Here is a 24,432-nt window from a genome sequence, read left to right as displayed (position 1 = left end):
TTTCATACTTCAAATATATGTTCCTTATCATCAATCACATCTTATGTGATAAAGTTCATAAATCTAGGACCAATATTGTCAGATTTATCTCCCCTTGAACTTAGAATTTCCCTTAAAAATATTATTTTTTACTGTTACTTCTTTATTTCTTAAGGGATCAACTTCATAATTCAAATATATGTTCCTTATCATCAGCCACACCTTATGTGACAATGTTTAAAACTCTAGCACCTATATTTTCAGATTTGTTTCCCCTTGAACTTAGAATTTCCCTTAAAAATATTATTATTTTACTGTTACTTCTTTATTTCTTAAGGGATCAACTTCATACTTCAAATATATGTTCCGTATCATTAACCACATGTTATGTGACAATGTTATAACTCTAGCAACAAAATTGCAAGAATTATCTCCCCATAAACTTAGATTTTTTTATTTGAAAAATGTTATTTTTACTATAACTTCTTTGAAGTTATCTACCTCAAATTTCAAATACTTATTCTTTATCATCAATTTCATCATATGTGACAAGATTAAAAACTCTTGTAGCTATATTTTTAGATTTATCTCTCTTTGAACTTAGAATTTTCTTTAAGAAATATTATAACTTCTTTACTTTTTAAGGTATCTATTTCAAACTTCAAATATAGTATTTCTTATCATTACACACATGTTGTGTGACAAGGTTCATAACTGAAACGGGACTATCTCCAGAATTATTCCCCCCTTGAACTTGGAAATTTATGTTAACAAATGTTATTTTTTTACTATAACTTAATACATAATTATACATAATTGATCTTTCTTTCATATTTTTGTCTTCCTTACTGCGTTCAGTATTTTATAAGTCGAGCTTCGCTGTCTCCTTTGACAGCTCTTGTTACTTCTTAGGCTAAGATAATCACTTATAATTTTAATATTTTTTTAAGCTTTTAAATTGGAATGCATATCTAAAGGGCAAAGCTATTCCGGTTTTTGTCTGAACTTTTTGGTTTATTTTTTTTGTTATCAAAATTATGTGACACACGAAAAAACCTAGAAGATGAAAGGGACTTATGAGTATAGTGTTTATAAGAACTTAATATTTTGCATTTAATGTCCTGCGACAATATGCTTTCGATAAAGAAAAAGACACAACAAATACGTTAGAGGGCTCAAAGATTATAAGTGAAACAATGAACACTATCATGAATCCAATAGTATCTACTGCTTACGCTAGTGAAAAAACATATATATTTTGTTCACATAGTAGGGACATTTGGCTCCATTGGGTCACTCTGAAGTAGAAAATAAACCTACAAAGTGTTTAAATATATGATATCATAATTAACATTTTCCAATATATATTGTAATCAAAGTTTTATTTAACAGAACCTTATTCTGTGCAATTATCCATGACAAAAGCAAATGATCTAAACATTAAAGTTAAAATGTTTGTTTTTACTTCACAGACTGGCAAGGTCGAATTATAGGTTCTGGTATTCTTTGTGGTGTCTAATTTCAATGAAAACTATTACTATTTGTAGAAACGTGTTGCTGTTAGCCTTTCGAAAGTACACATGAAGTCTAATATTGGAAGTTGAAACGTTAAACAGTAAATTGTGAAGATATACGTCAAGGCTAAGCATGTAACATCAATTGTTTGAATTGTTAGTTTCAATCTCAGTAATTCTTGGTGTTAAATTACACAATAACAATGAAAAGGAGGGAAAAGGCAGTCTAAAAGTCTGATTGATTATACACCATGTCTCCTCAAAGGTTGTGCTAAGACTGTGACACATTAAGTATTGATCATGTATCATATGAAGCAAAGTAAAGGCCTCAACAGGCGGTAGGCTCTAGTTGTACAAGACTAATTAAAGATATGATGTACACTTTTCAAAGCAATACAATACTTGCTTCTTAATTGTATGTATCATCAGGTTTCCCTCAAAAACAATACCATATGAATGAATCCCTTATAGAATGTATTCACTATTATTACTGGAATATATGTAAATGTTATAATTGTTGGTATTGACCAATTAAGGTGAATGATTAAGAGGTAGGAGGCGGATTGCATGTAGGGAGCATTTAGGAAATTACCATGTTCTGAATAAATAAAATAATTGAGCACCCTAAAGCCTGTTTTGCATGTTGGTCTCACAGTGAAATTACTTTTCATGAGTAATGATGGAAAATAATTAGTATATAATCATTTTCTGAGTAATTTGGGATTCGAACATGTTCACATTTTAGCCGTAATTGTTCTGGTTATTTCATTCATTTAACACATTATCAGGAGATAATTGGGAAGTATGTCACCTGTCATCATGGGAGGTATATACAACAAGAATAAAGAGATAGAATATGTCCTATCCTGTAAATCTAGTATTAAGTAGTATGAATTCAAGAAATAGTAGCCTTCACACATTAAGATTTGCTTGTACATATAAGTGTTCATTGGTGTTTTAGTTCAAAATCCTACAAGTCAATATGTACCAGTGAGAAAAATGCCAAAGTTGGCAGTGAAGAAGAGTTAAATATTATACAAATATGGACAAATATGGACTTTTTAGCTGTTGAATATGATTTGATATGTGCTGAAAAAATTAATATTGACCGAGGCGATAGCCGAGGTCAATATTAATTTTTCAGTACATATCACATCATGTCCAACAGCTAAAAAGTACATATATGTTTAATTATATAATTTATTAATAGCTTTCATATGGCCTATCACATCTGCTATTGCATATGACGGAAATCCTTTTCTACAGCTTGTCTAATATTTCCATAATTTGGCCCTTTCCATTGGCATGCTGATTCCTATTGTTCTTAAAAAATGTAAAACAGTAACTCAAAAAGACTAATTTGACTCTTATGTACACCCTACTCAACGTTTTTTTTTTTCAGAATAATAACAACAAACTTGATAGTCTCGCGTCTTTTAGGGATTTCCAGAAAATCTATTTTTAGAAGAAAAAAAACAGTGAATATACTCTGAAAATCTGACACCAATGCCAACAATTTCAAAGGATTCATTTGAAAATGTTATGTTTAAAAAGTTAAGAAGTCCCTTGGTGATATATTCACATATTATATTATTTTTTAAACTGGCAACAAATTTGAATAGTCAAGATGCATCACATATACATTTGAACAGTGATACACCTATATGGGCACTCTAAGTGTTAGTTGAAAATGTACCAAATCAAAGCCACTTACTTTTGTAAACAAATTAAATTTGCCAAATAAATAAGATTGCTGACATCAATTCAATGTAGTATATTATACTATTGGGCTAATGATAAACAAAATGATAAACAAAATGGTAACTAATTCCGTGTTTGTTGACATGTACGTTTTGTAGTAGAGTTTACACATTTTGCCAGTTTTAAGAAAAAGTAATTCATGCTGGACACATATAGACACAATCGCAGTAGAAATGTAAACAACATCCTCTGCTGGGAAAAAGTTGTTACTATTCATGTCCAATCTTCTTTGTTTTACAGTAAGCAATAAATTACTTAAAGTTAACTTAAGTACACGGGAATAACATTCAAGCTAGAAATCATCTACTATATTGCAACAAGTTTAACAACAGACCACTATCATCATACAGACAAACTTTTGCTATATTTGATACAGTCCATAAGTTAGTTTAAAAGAATTGAAAGACATCCTCCATTGAATTAAACTTTCTATTATAAGGTTGATGTATCAATGATAATTATGTACAGTACATTCTGCGTTATATTATGGGTTTATTGGTTCAAGTACATGTTTACTTTTTATGTTATTACTTTAAATATTTTACAAATTACTTACAAAAAACTCTTATTGATAACAAAGGGCCAGTCCTTTACTGTTTTTATTCCATTAACAATATCATAATTACAAAACGACACAGGAAAACTTACTTAATGTACTGGTCATCTAAATAAATCTATTTTTTTAACTATTTTTCACTAAACAAGACTCGTCAAATGATATCTTTAGTTTACACTTTAACCGTTTCTTTATTTTGAAAGAGTCTAACAACATTTTAACATTGATACCCACTGAAATAGTTAAGTAAATGTCCATATGTATTAACAGAAAGAAAGCGGCGGCCATCTTGGACGCCATCTTGGATAAAAATGTTGTGGCATCAGTTAGCAGAGTGCAACATGCAGTTTCATAAACTACAGTTCCTAACGTTTAATTTGATATATAGAAACCCTTAAATACTAACATACACCGGTAAGGTGCACAAGGAGAACTGTTCATCTAAACTTATTCGACGCAGCTATCTTTTCGAACACTTGATAAGTCGTCATAAATTTTCTCGAGATGAAGCTAGAACGGCTACGCTTTTTGCTAGGCGTGAGGATAATCTACAGACGCAGAGCTACTATCAAGATATTCCATCTGCTGAAGATATCTTAGATATACTGGCAGAGCAAAATGAAATGAATTTAGAGAAAGGCTCTGAGATTATTAATGACTTTGACATTAAGCACTTTGATTCTTATGCAGATTGTGATTATGTCAACGACAAAGTCTACGTTGAAAAAAGTGACGTCGATGAAATGAACGTAAATGTCATCGACGCAAATGATGACATAAGTCAACGAAACGGCATTGAAATAAACGTGAGTGATCAGAATGCCGATGGGTACAGTGATGTTGTCTATTCGGAAAACCAAGATGACATCAGTGTCGGTGTTACTAATGATGACGCCAGTATCGCGTATAACAACAACGTCGAGGCAGACGTCGATACTGAAAAGCTAAGTAATTACAATGATTGAAGCAACTTCGAGGATAACGTTAGTGTTGATATTAGCATATGTTATTCTGATGGTCAAGTGAATACAACAAGTTATAGCTCAGGTCAAGTCAGTATTATTGAAATAGTTGATTCAGAGGAAGAAACAAAGCTGGAGGAACGTTCACTTAGGACTGAAGTTGAAGTATGGTCTAGGATTGGCTTCCGATACACCACTTATAAAGAATCGGAAGCATTGTTTTCCACTGTGAAATATAAAGGTGACTTTCATACATATGTGATGAAAAATTAACTTTCATTTATCTTTGCAAAGATTATTGGAAAAATAATGTTCATTATTTAATTTTATGTTTTATGTTTCTATCATTTTTTTGTGGGAAATGTCGCGAAGATCGCGAATTAGGATGTTATTTTTGTTTTACTGTTATATAACTCAGGAGATAATGCTATTGTTAAAGTTGCGCCGGTAAATTAAAGTTTCTTAATTACTCCGAAATTTATTATCAATAACTTACACTCCTACTTATATAAGCACATTTTTGTCACGATTTTCTTACATTTTATATATACCACGTGATTTTTGGCGGGAATCCATTCTATAAAAGATGTTACACTTGATTAGAGTTCTGATAAAAGTCGTTCAGTAATACATGATTTTCTTTTCTGAATGTTAAATTGGATTTATTGTGAAAGTGAATTACTTTAAAATGTCTTATTTCTGTATTATGTGCTGATATTTGGAATTATTAAATATTTATCATCATTTGGACTTGTTCAATTCTTAAAACCAAACTATCATAAAATCTTCAGTATTTGGCGGAGTTAAAGCATACAAAGGAGATCAGGGCAAATAGAAGTATCCTCCGCCACATTCGAAAAGAAATATTATTTAGAAATAAATATTTAACTTTGTCAAAGTTGTATTAGAAAAAAAGCAGTAAATTTAAACATACTCGTGTAAAGTAGTGGAAAATGACAGATAAGAATTTTGAAGGTTTTAAGAATTAGAATTATTTCTACTATATACAAAAATTAATCTCCGAACCCCTTCCATTCACAAATTGTCAAGCTTGTTTTATTCTAATTTGTTTTTCTTTCAGAAAATATGTAATCAATTGCAATACATTCAGACATTCAGAGTAAATACCAGTTCTGTTTAATATTCATTACATATGCTTGATTGAGAAATGTCAAGACAATATGCGCAATACATAATAAGGTATGTAACAACGAGGACGAATGAAAAGCCAAATCAACTACATAAAAGATTTATTTTTACAATCATATGGAAATTTAAATCGGTAATTATATTTACAAAATGAAATCAGAGGTTTACTGCCCGGCGCCTTTTCTTGATGATCTTGTTTATCATATTTTAGGATATGAACTATTGACTCGATTTAAAGTTGGCAAATAGTTGCCTGAGTTTCATATTACATAAATTATATTTGGACGAAATTAAGGTCTCTGGTTGGATTCGAACCTACATCAGTCAGCGACATGCTATTTAAAGTCAGTCACCTAACTTGGGTCACTGGAGTAGCTCATAAAATATTAAGTGATAAAAAAAACTGAACTTGGTCCAGAAATAAAACAGAACAATATCCGCTTTGTTACCTGTCTGTCCAACAAATATGTTTGGGGCTTATATACCAAAATACAAATTTGTTCAGAAAAGGGACACACTTAATTCTATAACATAATAACATTAAAATTACGATGGCTAATGTGTTAACAATGTAGCACGTTGAATTGTTCAACTCTATTTTATATTCATACATGTATTTTCTACCGTTGAAGGTGATTTAATATTGAACATTACTGTGGATAGATCCTTATTATCGTTATTAGATATAAGATCGTGAACTTTACCTTTCAGTACTTTTCATTGCATACATGTTCCTTATATAAGCTAATCTTTCACTTTTCTTAAATATGAACCTCGTTTTAATTCATTTGCACGACATTTTCGTGCCCGTCAAGATACATAAAGGCCGTCTGTACAAAATAAAAGTTTATATGATGATTTGAATTAAACAGAACGGTAGCTTTGAAATAGGAATCAAATGTGAATAATATCCCACACAATGCAACTACTTAATCTTACCAAAAAAAAAATTAAACTTGATCGCTGACTAACATGACATTTTGATATCTATGCATACTAATTATACCCAAACATCTATTACTAGACAATGCTTGTTGTGGTATTTGCGCGATATTATCGCACAATTAAATCTTAATGAATTATGAATTAATGAAAGTAAAATCAGCAAAAGCTTTATACAAGTACTACAAAAATATGCAGTTTTCGAACAATTTATCCGATGCTGCATATATCTTTTGAAACACAGGTTCGAACGGTAACTTTCCCTAAAAAATATCGATTCCAAACTAAACATTTCATTCTTACGCCACACCAGATTGATTTTTGTTCGTTGGAAGCAGCGCACCCCTTTTGAAGAAAATGAATTTTATATACCGACCGCACCTAATTATCTCCAAGGAAAATAAAAAATTCCCGTTGAAGCAGATTAACAGAAAGAATTCTTAAGGAACCTTCCGAACTATCAATTCACAATCTCCAAAGTTTGACCTGTCTTATGAAATGCATTTTAAACAGTGTGCTGTATAGGATGTGCTCTGCAGCGTAACTTAGACAGCAGTCACTGTTTGGCAGTGCTTAAAATAGCTTTTCTGCTGATTTCATTGATATGATAACGTAGACCTGTGACAAAGAAAATATATGTCTTCGATCTACTTAAGTATGTAAGTTTTTGTTGCTTTTTTTTATAAAAAATGCATCCTTCACAGTGAAATTAAGTATAAATGAAAAAAAGTATGCTTTAATCAGAAAAAGGTCATTTTAATCTATTCTATTATCCCTTGGATACTTATTTATTGGGATTGCTTACGTTTATGCTTTGAGAAAAAATATATAAGGATAAATAAAGGGTTTGATTAATATGTTGCATATTATCAATTAAAACTTAAAATTCCCGAAAATATAAAATATCAACCTTTAGGAATAACGGCTATTAATGTAAAAATGTACATTAAAACAAGTGGTTGTTGTAAATTTTAAATGCTTTTAATACTCCTTATTTTCATAATTACGTTAAATACGGAAACTTTACCTAATTTCATGGAGTGTTTAAAAACAAAAATATAAAGGTATAGATCACTGTTTATCAAAAGCTTGAAAATTTTCTTCTCTTATTTTTTTAACATGCAAACTGATATACATATATATATATATATATATATATATATATATATATATATATATATATATATATATATATATATATATATATATATATATATATATATATATATGCTGTGTTTCATTTTTTATATTTGAATTGATCAACATGTGCGTTCGATGTTTTTTGGTAATATATTTTTTTTTATAACTAAAATTTTGCAACATTTATTTTCGATTTAGATGAAGAGAAGACATTTTTAGCTGACAAGGTCTGTATAATGAAGTCGGTTATGTTTCTCAGAGACACTTACATGCTAGAAGATATGATGGATGTCCTGTCCAGGAAGGGTTTGTTTACTCATCAATGGGAACATTTTCGCATTAACCGTAAAAGAAATGCTGACATATTTATCGCAACGGTATGTTTATAATCAACTTAAAAATAGTACATGTATCACAATGAGAGTAATCCATTTTATTCCAAAACTTGTTAATAAAAGACAATAATAAAATGTATATGAAATTTATTATTTTCCTTCTATATTATATCAAATTAAGAAAATCATGGCTATAATTCCTATCTTCACCTTCTATGCCCTTATTTAGTTTTACATTCCATTTGTAAGCAAATCCCGTTTTTATTTATACATTATTAAATCTAAGGTGTTGACTAGCCCAAAAGAATTGCTTGAAGGCTTTAAACAGTATCTACAAGACCGAGGATGTGATGACATTAAGAGGATGATTGACTTACAGATTGTAACTTTAAACGATAAAACAGGTTTGTAAAATCATGTGTTTCATAAGCTTATCACACTGAAAAGTGTTTTGACTCTATTTTTTCGTGATTTTGAATTCATTTGGAAACTATAAAATCAAAATATACATACTTTTAAAGTCTTGTGTAAAAATTCCGAGTAACTGTTATAAAAGACGATAGGAATAAACCTGCAATACATAGCTAATTATATGCAATAAACTGACTGTATAAATTTTGGATCTAAACTGTACATAGCAAAGGTTATAAAGTCACATAAAGTCATGTGTTTACTGTTCGTTGTTACATTTTATGATATTTATTTTGTTTTGAACAATGTAAACAAATATACGATATTATTTAATTTTTCCCATGAAATATGGTGCTATATCAGTCAAATATATTTAATATTTTTTAAAAATAAATATGAAATATAAATATGAAAGTGGGCGGAGTCAAAACTCATATTTATTTTAAAGGACTTCTTTCGCCATTTTGTTTGAAAAATCTGATAAATACAAAACAATTTTTTGTTGAATTATGTTTTGAAAACTATCTAGAATGATAGAAAATTGTCTAACTAAGAGAATAAATCCGAACACCAATATCTTTAACTCAGTCATTAACGCTGGAGTTTTTTATGTGACGTCACAAAATAGCGTCAAATATCGCGTGTAAAACAAGACGCATACTATAAGAAATATAATTATTACTGCGCGCTGTAAAATTGCAGCAAGCAAGGGGGTTTGTAACCATTTTTCTTTGAAACGAAATTAAATAAAAAGGTTATTTTTTCGTTTTTCGTGAAATATGGAATATATTTTCACTCAACATGATAAAATGCCACATATTTTCACGAGCCGGGACAAATATCCTCTTAGTATCTTGTATGAATTGATACATGTTTTTCCGAAATAAAAAGAAAATTGGTAAGACTAGAACCACATAAGAGTCACCAATGTGTTATATAAACATGTATCAATATAGTGATTAATGAGACAGAAATAAGGAACCAAACACTCCTAAAGTGCGAAAGAAGGTCACTGTGTCATTACGATATTTAGCTTTGGAAAATGTTCATTTCTACGAGTATGACATCATATTATTATCAGCAAATTATACAAATTTTACGTTTTTTCTGCAGGGCAATTATTTGCACACTTTTCAGAGAGGATACAAGATTATCCTGCACACCATAATCAGTCTTTGGCAATGTAGTTATAAACATATTGTTAATAATTTTACATTGTAAACAATGTAAACAAATATGTTATAGAAGCTTGTACGATACATGTTTTCCAAAAATGAAAAGGAAATCGGTAATTCACAAACTACATAAAAGTAATAAATGTATAAACATACATTGATAGTGGTTTATGAGATTAAAATTAGAGACCAACAACTTCTGAAGTGCTAAAGAAGGTCACTGTGTAATACTTTCAAAGAAATTCAATACTATATTGGTAAAGAGTCATAGAAAATATATCATATGCAATTAATTTTCGTCTGTCAGTGAAGTCGAACGTTTATAAACAATGGCACAATGTTATAATAAAAACTGTCTTTCACGCCCCGAGAGTTTAAAGCTTATATTTAGCGTGCTATGTGGTATAATCAGTTAAAAAATAAAAATTATTTTACTCGATGGTATAAAATTCCACGTATCTTCTATGTATCTTATGATTTATTACATTTTGACTTTCAAGCTTCGTAATGAAACATTTTTTTCTTCAGTTTTATCAGAACTAGAAGGATCAATGACAGGAAAATGTTTAAGACCAAATGGTGGCAAACCTCTTATCAAATTCACCAGCCAACAGAGAGATTGCCTTCTTCGGGAACTTGAAAATGCAAATGATATTGCTGCCAGTCTTTTATCAAAGATGATTATTAGTGGTAACGAATTCTTGAAAATAAGTCTTCAACATACCGGAAGAATGGGTACTACAGTCCTACTTGACATACTTGAAAAATGTTCTGAGATTCATTTAGTCGATTTTTATTTTGCTCTGGAAGAAAACGGGTATAACCCGTCGACTGAAGACTTTGCCGGAATAAACCAATTAATCTCGAAATGTACGTACAATTTACGTTCACTTGCATTTATTAATTTGTATTGTACAACTTTGATTTTTAAATGTCCATAAGCAGTTTCAGAAATATAAAAAGATGAACAGTGACTAAAGATCCTGTATGTTGTAATTTAGGTTGTATACCAAACTTAAATGAAATTACAAATGTACATGTATATGTATTATATAATTATGCTTATAAAACAATTTTCAAACATCGAAGAATATGTAAAATATGTACTGCAAATATATTTACATATTACATGTATATGTAATTATTAAAATATATGCATCCATTTCTTATTGAAAAATTTGACAAAGTCTTTATAGAAAATAATTTTTTATTACCTCCCTTTATTTACATGATATGTTAAATTCGGTAATATCTTTATAGATAATGCTTTTTGGAACTGACAAAATTGATAAATCTTAATTTGGGCATCATATTCATGATATAAAACCAAACAAAAGTGTTACAAGATTTTTAAATTGAAATGACTGCCGGTTTCAGCAAGTTGAAAATAGGTTTAAATTGAATATTGCATAATGCTGTCACCGATACGTAAATATTTGCACTGCTTTTAACTTAATTATACTAATATTCAATTCAATAGCACAATTAATTCAATAGCACAGTTAATGATATACCCATTAGCAATATAATTAATCTAATCACCCTCTCTTATTATGTTCTTTAATAACATAACAAACAAGGAATGTGTTATATATTTGCCTTTTATTTATTAACAAGTAAACATATAACTATTGCAAACTACTGTAAAATTATTTAATTTGCAAATCTCAATTTGTACAATTTTCACTTGCATGAATAGAGGATCGCTTTATGTGAACTTAATCATAGAATATATTCATAGGTGTTTTTGAATTATATTTAATTTATACATATAGATTACATGCCTAAGTATCTGTATGACGGATATGATGAATATACTAGTAGATATCAGCCAGTATTAACTCCAGGAATATTTAAACATCATCCACTTGGTACATATGGTGGATATAAACCAGCAACTATCTCATCTGAAAAGCAAAAACCACGTAAGTACTTTACATCCGGATGCCTTTATAATCACCCGCATACACGAATGTTATTAAGTGTTCGTCAAATTGTTTTACTTGAAAAAGTTATCTACAAGTAAAAAATTGCTAGACTAAAACACGGGTCAATTTAAAAATAACTACCCTGGAATACGATCTTTATTTAAATCCTTAATTTTGATATTTTTATGCCCCCATATTATAATCACACCATCTGTCCGTCCGTCCGTCTGTCTGTCTGTCTGCATAACCAAATAGGGGTGGGGGCCATCTAACTGTAAACAGAACAAAAGAGATCAATAGAGCTTATTCCGTAACAATAGAGAAAGGCGCCATTGACCTTCTATTAAACAAAAGAAAATAACAATGGAAATGGCCCCTTATCCCAATTCGGCCGGACGTCCGTGTGTCCCCACTTCATTCGTGTCCAGACTGTAACTTTGTCATACATTAAGGGATTTTGAAATAACTTGGCACAAATAACTACCACATCAAGACGATGTGTTGCGTCTAAGAACCACGTCTCTACCTCAAAGGTCAAGGTCACATTATCATTTTGAAGTTTCACATTATCGCAATTAGAGTAAATAGATACACACATTCGTGTCTGGACTGTAACTTTGTCATGTAAAATAACTAGGCATAAATGTCTAGCACATCAAAATGATGTGTCGCGTCCAAGAATTATGTCTCTACCTCAAAGGTCAAGGTCACACTAACATTTGGAAGTTTCATATTATCACAATAAGAATTTATAGGTACACACATTTGTGTCCGGATTGTTACTTTGTGATGCATAGAAGGATTTTAGAATAACTTGGCATAAATATCTACAACATCAAGACGATGTGTCGCGTCCAATAATCAAGTCCCTACCTCAAAGGCCAATGTCACACTGACATTTTGAAGTTCACTTTATCACAATTAGAGTTTATAGGTACACACATTCGTGTCCGGGCTGTAACTTTGTCATGCATCGAAGGTTTTTAAGATAACTAGGCATAAATTACTAATACATAAAGACGACATGTCGCGACAAAGACCCATGTCCCTACCTACAAGGTCACACTTTTGGAGGTACTAGTTATTTCGAGAACAGTTCGAAGATACACATTCATGTCCAGACTGTAACTTTGTCATGCACGGGAGGATTTTAAAATTACTTGGCACAAATGTCTACCACATCCAGACAATATGTCCGTCCGTGTGTCCCAACTTACACAAAATCATGTTCCGACTGTAACTTTGTCATGCATAGAGTGATTTGAAATAATTTGGCACAAATGTCTATCTCATAACAACATTTGGTCGCTTCCAGGAACCACGTCCCTTCTTCAAAGGTCAAGGTCACCCTTATTTTTTTGAAGGTTCATGCTATCACAATTAGAGATTACTGGTACAATAATACAAAGAACAATATTCAGCAGTTAGTTACTTTCATTCTCTTTTCTTTTCCAAATACATGCATGCTTCAGAAACCTTTTCGGGGGCATTCGTAACTTGGGTGACAGCTCTTGTTTTCTCTTCTTTTAAACAAGAATGTTTGAACATCCAGTTTCCTAGATTTGGAACTCTTATGTGCTGTAATAGTATATCTTAATACCAAATTGCCATCATCATACGATTTGCCAAAGATCAAAAGAAGAAGAAAAATTAGTCCATCTATATGTCCAATTAACTGCATGTTTGGAATCCCTAACAAGATTTATCAAAAATTTAAGATTTTGAGAAATAAAAAAAAAGTATTTCTGGGGCTTTAGGATATTTTATTTCAAAACACTATATGCAAGTATCATACTGCAAGAATAGAAATCATTTTATTATACACAAATAATCCATATTGATATATGGAGACAGTGACAGTGAAAGTGAAAAAAAAAATTATAAAGCCACATTCAGAAAACCAAATATAAGAGAGTACTCTACATACCAATGATCTCCTGCATTTTCTTAGTCTTTTAAAAAAGATATTGTACAATTTTCATACTAATATTATTTAACTCCTTTCAATGGCGTTTATACAAATATTTTATCAGACAACGGATTCTTTTGACCGGGAAAAACAAACATTTTTATATAGACTATACAAAATGAAAGTAATAAAACAATTTATGGAAAGGAATTAATATAAGTGTTATGCTTGTTTTCCAATCCATATATATTGTGATGTAAAAATGTTACATGCTTGTAAAAATTGATAAATAAAATATGTTTAAACTAATAAAACAATTTGCCTATCGTATTAACGATATAGGGCCGATCTTTGTTGTGTTAGATACTCATAAGTTTTATTGTGGTAAACAAAAGACCAAAAGTAAATAATGTGAACGATAAAACAGTATAATTCAAATTCAAAGTTCTTCTCATTTCATTTATTACATGTCCCTCCCTTACTAGTGAGGCTGGATTGTGTAGGGGGCTGCGTTCTGTGAGCGTGGTCTTGCTTTGTTGGTATTTGTTTAGACAAAGATGTTTCAAGTTAGTTTAATTCTTCATTGTGTTTGAGACAGTTGAAATGAATATTAGACATATTTAGAATACAATTTAAAAAGAAGAATAATGGATAATTAAAAATATGATTTAACGGATATATAAGATGATATAAGTGAAAATAATCTGATTCCTGGATTATTTCAATATATATATATATATATATATATATATATATATATATATATATATATATATATATATATATATATATATATATATATATATATATATATATATATATATATATATATATATACATTTTAGAACTTTATATTTGTTTTTATAGCAAAGAATAAAAATAAGGCAGAAAGAAAAACTTAGACAAATCCTAAATTTAAGATTACTATATCCATCGCTAAATGTCCAATATATTTGCATTTTATTTCACCAAATTACAAACATATATCTATTGCAAAAAATTGTTAACGGTTAATTTATATTTTTTATAATTTAATTAAAAAAATTTGATATAGACAATAAAACCATATTGTGGATATGGTGAAAATACTGGTAGAAATGAACAAATTCTTATATCATCCGTAAAACCAAACTCTTGTTAAGAAATCAACATCCGGATGTGTTTATATATTATTACTCACATACATGTTTTTATTGAGTGTGTGTCGAATTGTTTTATTTGACAAAGTTATTTGACAGTGTAAATTGTAAGTATAAAAAAGTGTTTTGATCTTAATGTTGACATATAATTATCGATTTCAACGTAAATAAACGTTCATTTTATATTACTCTATACAAGAAGAAACAGTCCTACTTACAGTATATGTTATACATTATACAAACTAAAGTTTGGTTATAAAACACTTGTAACAATTAAGTAAAAACTGGAAATTCAAAATGTTGTACATGCCATTTTATAGTTTCTATCGGATTTGAAAAGTCATGACGTTATTTTTAATTTTTTATATTAACGGTTTTTTTTTGACGAGGTTATATAAAAATTACTACTATAGGACAGGATTTTATTTCTTGATATTGGTGTTAGAACAAGAATGGTTGAACACCCAGTTGCAATGACTAGGGCCTCTTTGGTGCTATATTGGTTATTTTTATACATCAAATGATTTTCACTCAAGATAAACAATATTTATTATGATTCATTGATTTATTAACCGATTTTTCTATTTTGTTGTTTTATAGCCCTTCATTTTTATTATATTTCTAGAAAAAGATAGCAGGAAGGAAGTTTACCCCAGTGAGAAAAAAGGTCAACATATCAAAGCTACATATACGCAGTTATGGGAACCTGCATTACCGCAAGATAAATATCAACAGCACTCGATAACCAAAGGTATCGTAGATGACTCTGTCTTTCATATGATACATATTTCGAATGAGATAGGTATTGGTTCAATTCTACCAGTATTTTCACAAAATCCACAATATGGTTAATATCGTACTTATATATTTTTTATATAAAATAATTATAAAACTAGACCTGTCACTGAAAAGTGACTTTTGCCTTCGAAAAGAAGCTTTGAAAAATCTGTAATATATGCCAAAATATTGGTCATATACACCCAACCGCCTATGATAAATATCATTTCCTAAATTAAATTGAAAGTCTAAACAAATTTCACTAAAACATCATCTACAAGGGCCCAAAATTGTTCGAAAAAATCATGCACAAAATCATGGCACAATGCACAACTAGACATGAAAATTCATGACACCATGCACACAATTTTATGAAGAAAAAAAAAGAGAGTATGCACAACTAGGCAATGTGACAAACAAACCTGCGAAGATTCACTGAAATCCCCCAGAGGTCTTAGAGATGAAGCGCAGTCAAACTAATTTACTCAAATATTGATCATTGAGGGTCAAACTGTGTCAAAGAATTCAAGCAAAAATCAAGAGATTATGCACCACTAGGCATGGGGACAAACAATCATGTGAGTTTTTCACTGGAATCCCCAGTGATTTTGGAGATGCAGCGCAGGCAAGCTTATTTTACTCAAACAATGACCATTTAGGGGCGGAACTCTGCCATAAAAATTCAAGGGGAAAATCAAGACACTATGCACAACTAGACATGGTGACAAACAATCCTGTAAAGTTTCACTGAAATGCCCACAGCGGCTTTTGAGATGAACCGCAGGCAAGCTTTACTTTACTCAAAATTGACCATTATGGTGCCATAACTGTACCAAAAAAATCAAGCGGAAAGAGAGTATGCACAACTAAGAGAGTATGCACAACTAGGTATAGTGACAAACAAAGTTTCACTGAAATCCCCCAGAAGTCTTGGAAATGAAGCGCGGACAAACTAATTTTACTAACTCAAAAATGACCATTAAGGGGCAATAACTGTGCAAAAAAATCAATCTTATTTTTCTTAAAAATTGACCATTTCGAACTTTTTTCTTTACTACCCTTGTCCTTACATATCCCGAAGCGGCCCCTTTTAGTTCTTATCATTTCATTTATAGCCTGTCCCTCCCTTACAGTTGAGAACTTTATCTTTGTTTTATAGCAAAGAATAACAAGACAGCATATTAACGGCCTCGCCATTTTTTCGCAGAAACACCCCTTGATGTCGCCCTAGCCAGTGTTCTATGGTAATAGAACATTTCGGACAATGGACGTTTCGCTCCACACATTTCGGACCAGATTTTGGGACACTTCAGACCATATTTAGGGACATTTCGGACCATGTATTGGAAATGTCGGATCATGCATTAGACACTTCGGACCACTGCTTTGGACATTTCTGACCATGTGTTTGACATTTGGGATCATGTGTTAGACACTTCGGACCATTGTTTTTGGACATTTCGGACCAGAATAAATATCTTTTTTTATAACTATTACCGTGGTATGCATCAATTGTTCTATAAACTATAGTGTAACTTTAGAATATATGAGACACCATTGGAAGATTTTACACCTATCCCGATTTAGATTTTATATATTTTGCACCATAAATGAAGAAAATTAAAAAAAAAAGCTAGCAATGTTTTAATGACACACGTTTGCAGACAATTTATTATGGTATGATCAATTTCCATGGCTATTATTGTTTTGTTTTTTTGTTTGTTCTTTTTTATGTTTTTTTTTCAATATTAAAACATTGTCAGCGATTAGAAATACATAAATGAATTATGATAGAAAAATTTTACATGGATAGTCAAAACAATGGTAATATAAGCTTGTCAGAAAATGTGAAAATCTCGTCGGACAGGTCATTACTGCATGCAAAACCAAACTCTTGTTAAATACTTAACATCCGGATGTGTTTATATATTATTACTCACATACATGTTTTTATTGAGTGTGTTTCGAATTGTTTTATTTGACAAATTTATTTGAAAGTGTAAATTGTTAGTATAAAAAAGTGTTTTGATCTTAATGTTGACATACCGTAAAATCATTATTATTCGTGGGGCACGAATTTTCGTGGTTTTCGTGGGTAGGTCAATCCACGAATTGAAGATCCTACGAAATTTTATCCCAACAAATACTTCTTACCCTGTCTCTGTTCTATATATTACAAACATGCATCGGCTCTTTTTCGGGCGATTTTCGTGAAATGGATGTATATACATACAGTACAGATAATCAGATTAGTGACATATTAAATCAGTTTGCAATATTTAAGAAACTTGAAAGAAAACTCGAAAGTTTAAAGTTTGCTTTTCGGCATACCTAACACATTTGCCGAACTATACAGTTTCATAAGATACTAGTTTTTGGTATTTATTTCCACAACTATGTCTGAATTTGCACAATCCTGCATTATTTTAACGATTCTGCATTATGGGATATATACGACGATTATATTATTGGTGCATATCGAATCAAAGCCAACTTCTACATCTTTCTTTCCCAAAATATTACTTTCAGTGAGAGTATAGTTCATCTTAAGTATACGACCGTTTTTCTCATTTTTACCCAGTTATATTTACATTACAATTTGGATTTCGTATACCAGTACCAAGAATACGACTTGCGCTTCCATTCTAGACCGCGTGCTTACATGCGGTCTTATTACGGATGATGCTAATTAAGAATACACGGAAAGAAAATTATTCCAAACATGGATGAAATTCTAAGAACATTTAAAATCAGCCATCATAAAAAACAACAACAACAAAACCCAACTTACATAACGGTGTAGCTACATGTATTACTAATATTTTTTCATAGAACCCCGTCTTTTACGTTCCTTTGAAAAAATCGTATATTTTAATTATATAAGAAATAGCCTGATCATCTATTTACCATGAAATGTATTATATATAAAGATAAAGTGTTCCGTTTTTATGATTAGAAAACATTTTTATCTTCCTCAGTATTTGTTTATATTATTAATATGTTATGTATTCATATTTTAAAATAATGATCTTACCTTTCCCTACTCAACAAGTTCTGTTTTCATTTTCTGTGACTCAACTCAACAAAACAAGTGCATTACCTGACTTTATTACATAATGAAACCCCCCACGAAAATCACGAGAATATTCAAATAATACCTGATTTGTGAACGAATGAATACAAGAGCGTAGCGGATGGTATCTTTGCTTGGCTTTGGAATGCTTTCTTAAACATGATAAAGTACATAAGTAATATGTTTCTTGTGAGTAATATTAATAAATACTGAGCTAAAAACTGATGTATTGATAGAAAAACAAAAGAGCACGTAGGTAAGATAGTTACCGCACTCGGAATAGGTCTGCATAGTATTTACAGACCCAGTGGCCTTTTAAAAACCTCGATCGCTACGCTCTCTCGGTCTTCAAATCGCCACCCGGGTCTGTCAATACTATGCAGACCTATTCCTCGTACGGTAACTATTACATATTACATATTAGAGTAATGTTAGAGGCAAGGATTAAATTTATTGACAACTGTGTGACGCTTAAAGATAAGTACATGCTGTAAGTAAAAATGTTCGGCGATTAAGTTAGGATTACTTTGCATGAAGTTAAAAAAATTCACAAGAAAATCCACGTATTTAAGAACCCACGAAAATGCACATTTTGATAAAACCACGAAATTTCATGCCCACGAATATAGCCTAAGTGAATTCGCAGTATATCGAATTCAATGTAAATAAGCGTTCATTTTATATTACTCTATACAAACAAACCTACTAATAGTTTTAGTTATAAATTATTCAAATTAAAGTTTGGTTATAAAAAACTTGTAGCAATTAAGTAAAACCTGGAAATTCAAAATGTTCTACATGCCATTCTATAACTTTTATCGAATTTGAAAAGTCATGACGTTATTTTGTTTGTTTTTTAGCTCACCTGTCACTTTGTGACAGGGTGAGCTTTTGTGATCGCTTTTCGTCCGGCGTCCGTCCGTCCGTCTGTCAATCGTCCGTCCGTCGTCCGTTGTCCGTAAACTTTTACTTTAAATGACATCTCCTCATAAACCACTGAGCCAATTTCATCCAAACTTCACAGGAATGTTCCTTTGGTGGTCACCTTTGAAAATTGTTCAAAGAATTTAATTCCATGCAGAACTCTGGTTGCCATGGCAACCAAAAGAAAAAACTTTAAATATCATCTTCTATAAGACCAAAAGAGCTAGAGCTTAGATATTTGGCATGATACATCTTCTAGTAAGTGTCTACCAAGTTTGTTCAAATAAAAGCCCTGGGGTCAAAATTGGCCCCGCCCCAGGGGGTCATTGATTTTCCCTATATGCATATAGTAAAAACTTAAAAAATCTTCTTTTAAAGAACCCATAGAGCTAGAGCTAAGATATTTAGCATGAAACATATTCTAATGGGTGTCTACCAAGTTTGTTCAAATAAAAGCCCTGGGGTCAAAATTGGCCTTGCCCCAGGGGGTCATTGATTTTTCCTATATGCATATAGTAAAAACTTAAAAATCTTCTTTTAAAGAACCCAAAGAGCTAGAGCTAAGATATTTGGCATGAAACATGTTGAAACGGATGTCTACCAAGAGCCCTTGGGTCAAAATTGGCTCCGCCCCAGGGGGTCATTGATTTTCCTTATTTGAATATAGTTAAAACTTAAAAATCTTCTTTTAAAGAACCTAAAGAGCTAGAGCTAAGATATTTAGCATGAAACATGTTCTAATGGATGTCTACCAAGTTTGTTCAACTAAGAGCCCTGGGGTCAAAATTGGCCCCGCCCCGGGGGACATTGACTTTCCTTATATGTGTATAGCAAAACTTAAAAATCTTCTTGGAAATAACCCGAATAGCTAGAGTTTAGATATTAAGCATGAAACATCTTCTAGTTAGTGTCTACAAAGATTGTTCAAATAAAAGCCCTGGGGTCAAAACTGGCCCTGCCCAAGGAGTGTCATTGTTTTTAAATACTAGTATATGTGTAAAGAAAAAACTTAAAAAATCTTTTTTTTAAAAAACCCAACAAGCTAGACCTTAGATGTTTAGCATGAAACATCTTCTAATGGGTGTCTACCAAGTTTATTCAAATAAAAGCCCTGGGGTTTAAACTTGCCCCGCTCCGGGGGGCCTATATACAGGTGAGCGACTTCAGGGCCATCATGGCCCTCTTGTTTAATTAAGCAGGGTTTTTTTTACGAGTTAATATAAAAATTACTTCTATGGGACAGGACTTTATTTCTTTATATTTGTGTTTGAACAAGAATGGCTGAACTCCCAGGCTCAATGATTTTGGGAAGTGAACAATCTTTATTCTGATTCATTAATTTTTATACCGATTATTCTATTTTATTGTTTTATAACCCTTCATTTTATTTTATTTCTAGAAAAAGATGGCAGGAAGAAAGTTGTCCACACTGAGAAAAAAGGACAACATATCAAAGCTACGCAGTTAGGGAAACCTGCATTACAGCAAGATAAATATCAGCGCTCGATAACCAAAGGTATCGTAGATGACTCTGTCTTTCACAAGATGCATTGGTATCATTTTTTGTAAAACAAGTGTTTATAACTTAAGAAAGGTTAAGTATGTGGTTAATAAAGCTTGGAGCATTTTAGACATTAAAAGGCCTTGAAAGAAACGATAAATATAGAAATGAGTCTAGAAGATAGCGTCAATTTCTGTTGTTGTTTTTTTCGAATGAGATAGGTATTGGTTCATTTCTACCAGTGTTTTCACCAAATCCATAATATGGTTTATATGGTACATACTATTTTTTTAAACAAAATAATTTGAAAACAAGAGCTGTCACTGAAAAGTGACTTATGCCCCCGAAAAGAAGCTTTGACATAAATCAGCAATATATGTACATTACAATATACGCCCGACCGCCTTTGATAAATATCATTCATCAGATTTAATTGAAACTCCATTAGCACCCAATTGTATAAACGTTGGTTAAATTAACCCTGGGTTAAACGCTAACCATGGGTTAAATTTAACCAACTTTGGTGAACTAACCAATCTGGCTAGTCACTTGTATAAACCGAGATAACCAAAAGGTTAACTAACCAAATGTTTAAATTTAACCGCTGGTTAAACTAACCAATACTAATCCCGACATGCTATAAATTCTATATCCGGTTATGTTATTTTCGCGGAATACATGTATGTCAAAATTGACACATGGTTTACGCTTCCATTTTTATTACAATCGAAAATTTTGATAGTAGAGTTAAAATCGGTTCAAACTTTCAATGAAGATGTTAATTGTCACCACACTAATTACATATCATCATAAAACAAATGTACAAAATACAACTTTTACGTAGGATGAACTTGTTAATGACCTCGGAACTGGTGTCAAGGGAACTAAATTAAAATCAAGTATACTATTGTCGGTATAGATATTTGCCTATAAACATGGTTCAGAACAAATTTATTATGTTTTTCATGTAAAAATATTAGGAATTGTGATTATTAAATGATGAAGTAGTGAAATTAATTCGTATTTTTCCATTTTTACTTCGTGTCGGTTCCTGACGGTTCTTTTCGGTAATTAGGGAGACCGCCTGGTTGCTATGGGCTTTGTTTACAAATTAAAATGTACTGCAAATGAGTAAATATTCGCTGACATAATATTATAAGTCAAAATCATCCATCAACTGGGACAGAGAATGTCTAGAATGTATCTAATTTCATACAAGAACCACTCGATGCGGAAGTATTGACGCATATATTTTCTATCAGATTCATACCTAAAACGTTCGAACCCAAAATATTTTGTATAAAAGCAGATGCAATTTTTGAATTATTTTTGCCCAAAACTACTCTTTGTAGTTTCACTATATAATATATGAAACTTCTGTTTCAGTAACTAAATACCATATCAGTCACCTTTGGGAAATCTTGTTGCATTTGCCAAAGCTATGTTTCATGATAGAAGAGCTTTACTGAAAGTTTACCATATTATAGCAAAATAAATAATAGAATAAAGGTCTAGTTCTTGCTTATTCTTGCTTATACCACCGCCCCTCCCCCCAATTAAAAACAACCACACCCTGCCACCACCGCCCCCCCCCCAAAAAAAATAAATAAAATAAAATAAAACAAAATACATTGTAATAACAACAAACAATCAAAAAAACATGAAAAATACATTAATGGATATATTTTAGATCTAAAATAACTAATTATTTCGAGTAAACCGTGACTTTGGTGAACTGTTTTCTGATTGGTCGTTTATTTTTAGATTATTGTCGCGCCAATTTTGTACTTCTAGTCATTCGAGCCTTTGTTGTCTAGCTGTCAAGTTTAAGAAAAATTAAAAATCGAGTTCGAATATTTGGACGTATTTCGTCCGTCATTTTTTATTTATTGGAGTATCACATCTAAAGGAAATATATTTGAATAATATATATTAACAATTGGTCACCTTTGGTGACTTATTTGCAATTTTGTGCAAAATTGGTCATTTCTGACAAATTTTGGTGACATTTTGTTTAACGTGTTTTTTGTGACGAATTTTTGACTTTATTTAATCGTCACATACATTCTTGTTTTGTGTGTGCGTATTTCCTAATGATGTCTAGCAGAAATAAGAAACCGTTGAACTATAAATTGCTCAGTACAGTGGGTACGACGGATACAGGAGACGAATTCGAAGAGGATGCTAGAGATCTTCCCCTTTATGCATCTCCTGGAAAAATTGGCAAATTGATTTCGGATGAGAATGTTTCGTCCAAATCGGATGAGGGAGAAGATGACAAATGGCTTTCATGATGAAACAGATCCAAGAACTGGATGCCGAAGAAAAACGTTTGTTGCAAGAACGTAAGAAGGATGAACTGCGAATGCAGTTAGAAGAAAAACAAAGACGAGTTCGTTCTTTGAAAAAGGGTAAGGGCCTTTCCTCTAAACCTGCTGCCTTTTTGTCCAATAATAAAGTCAAAGATGAACATTTAAGTACAGAGTCTAGTGATGATAAGTTGGACATTATTAGTTTACGTCAAATGCCGGATTTGAATAAATTGGTACAAAGCCATTTAAAGAAATAAGGCTTGTTAAATTCTGAATCTGACTCGGAGTCCGATTTGTCAAATAGAGTGATAGTGAGACAAGTGTTGGTTCTGCTGTTAGAAGTTCGTCTGGTAAGAAGAAGAGAAACCGTCTTAGCACGAAAACATCAGGAATCAAGGCTAAATCTGCAGATACTGTTAAAAACTCTCAAAAATATCCCCATTCTCAATTACGTTATGAATATGTCAGTCAAAATATTGCCTTTGAAGATCTACCATTCAATTTATTTGTAGCCGGGGAGTTAGAGATTATATTAGATCCACAGATAGATAATACAGAAAAGAAAGGTCGTTTGTGTTTATTGAAACGTATTATGTACTTAAATTCTCATTTTAGTTTTCAGATATTACGTTCTTTCTATGCTGCAGTTTTGAGGGAAGTCGAATTAGGTGGAAAGACATTGGGGGATGATTTTCATTATTTAGAAACTTGCATTTTGAACAAGCCCAATCCTCCAGTGACTTCGACGAGCAGGGTTTCGAACTTCCGTGTCCGACAAAGAACTTCACCTGAAGTTGATGAGGAAAAAACGGTTTGGTTTTGTTCGTTTTATCAAAAAAATAAATGTGCTCATAAAGGTCCTCATTCTTTAGTTTTTCGTGGAAAGATGCGTTTGGCACAGCATATTTGCGCTGCTTGTTGGTCAAAAGATAAGAAAAGGTTAGA

The 24,432-nt window shown here is 31.4% G+C and overlaps 1 protein-coding gene across 1 annotated transcript; it reads left to right on the top strand.

Annotated features, from left to right (window-relative positions):
* The first annotated feature begins 8,574 nt into the window (after nt 1-8,574).
* LOC132717581 (uncharacterized) lies at nt 8,575-23,469 on the top strand. Its single transcript, XM_060701075.1, has 6 exons — nt 8,575-8,742; nt 10,453-10,794; nt 11,700-11,849; nt 15,526-15,651; nt 21,074-21,227; nt 23,280-23,469. The coding sequence occupies exons 1-6, from the start codon at nt 8,703-8,705 to the stop codon at nt 23,467-23,469; spliced, it is 1,002 nt and encodes a 333-aa protein (XP_060557058.1). The 5' UTR covers nt 8,575-8,702.
* Nucleotides 23,470-24,432: the final 963 nt, after the last annotated feature.

The sequence above is a fragment of the Ruditapes philippinarum genome, unplaced genomic scaffold (assembly GCF_026571515.1).
Source record: "Ruditapes philippinarum isolate M1 unplaced genomic scaffold, ASM2657151v2 ctg9194_1_1_1_1, whole genome shotgun sequence".
Lineage (NCBI taxonomy): Eukaryota > Metazoa > Mollusca > Bivalvia > Venerida > Veneridae > Ruditapes > Ruditapes philippinarum.
The sequence above is the reverse complement of the archived record's forward strand: the minus strand, read 5'-3'. Positions and strand labels throughout refer to the sequence as shown.

Coding starts and splice junctions, on each gene's coding strand:
- LOC132717581 (XM_060701075.1), top strand. CDS start 8,703: ATGATTGACTTACAGATTGTAACTTTAAACGATAAAACAG. Junction 11,850..15,525: donor ATCTGAAAAGCAAAAACCAC/GTAAGTACTTTA, acceptor TTATATTTCTAG/AAAAAGATAGCAGGAAGGAA. Junction 21,228..23,279: donor GTCTTTCACAAGATGCATTG/GTATCATTTTTT, acceptor AATGATGTCTAG/CAGAAATAAGAAACCGTTGA.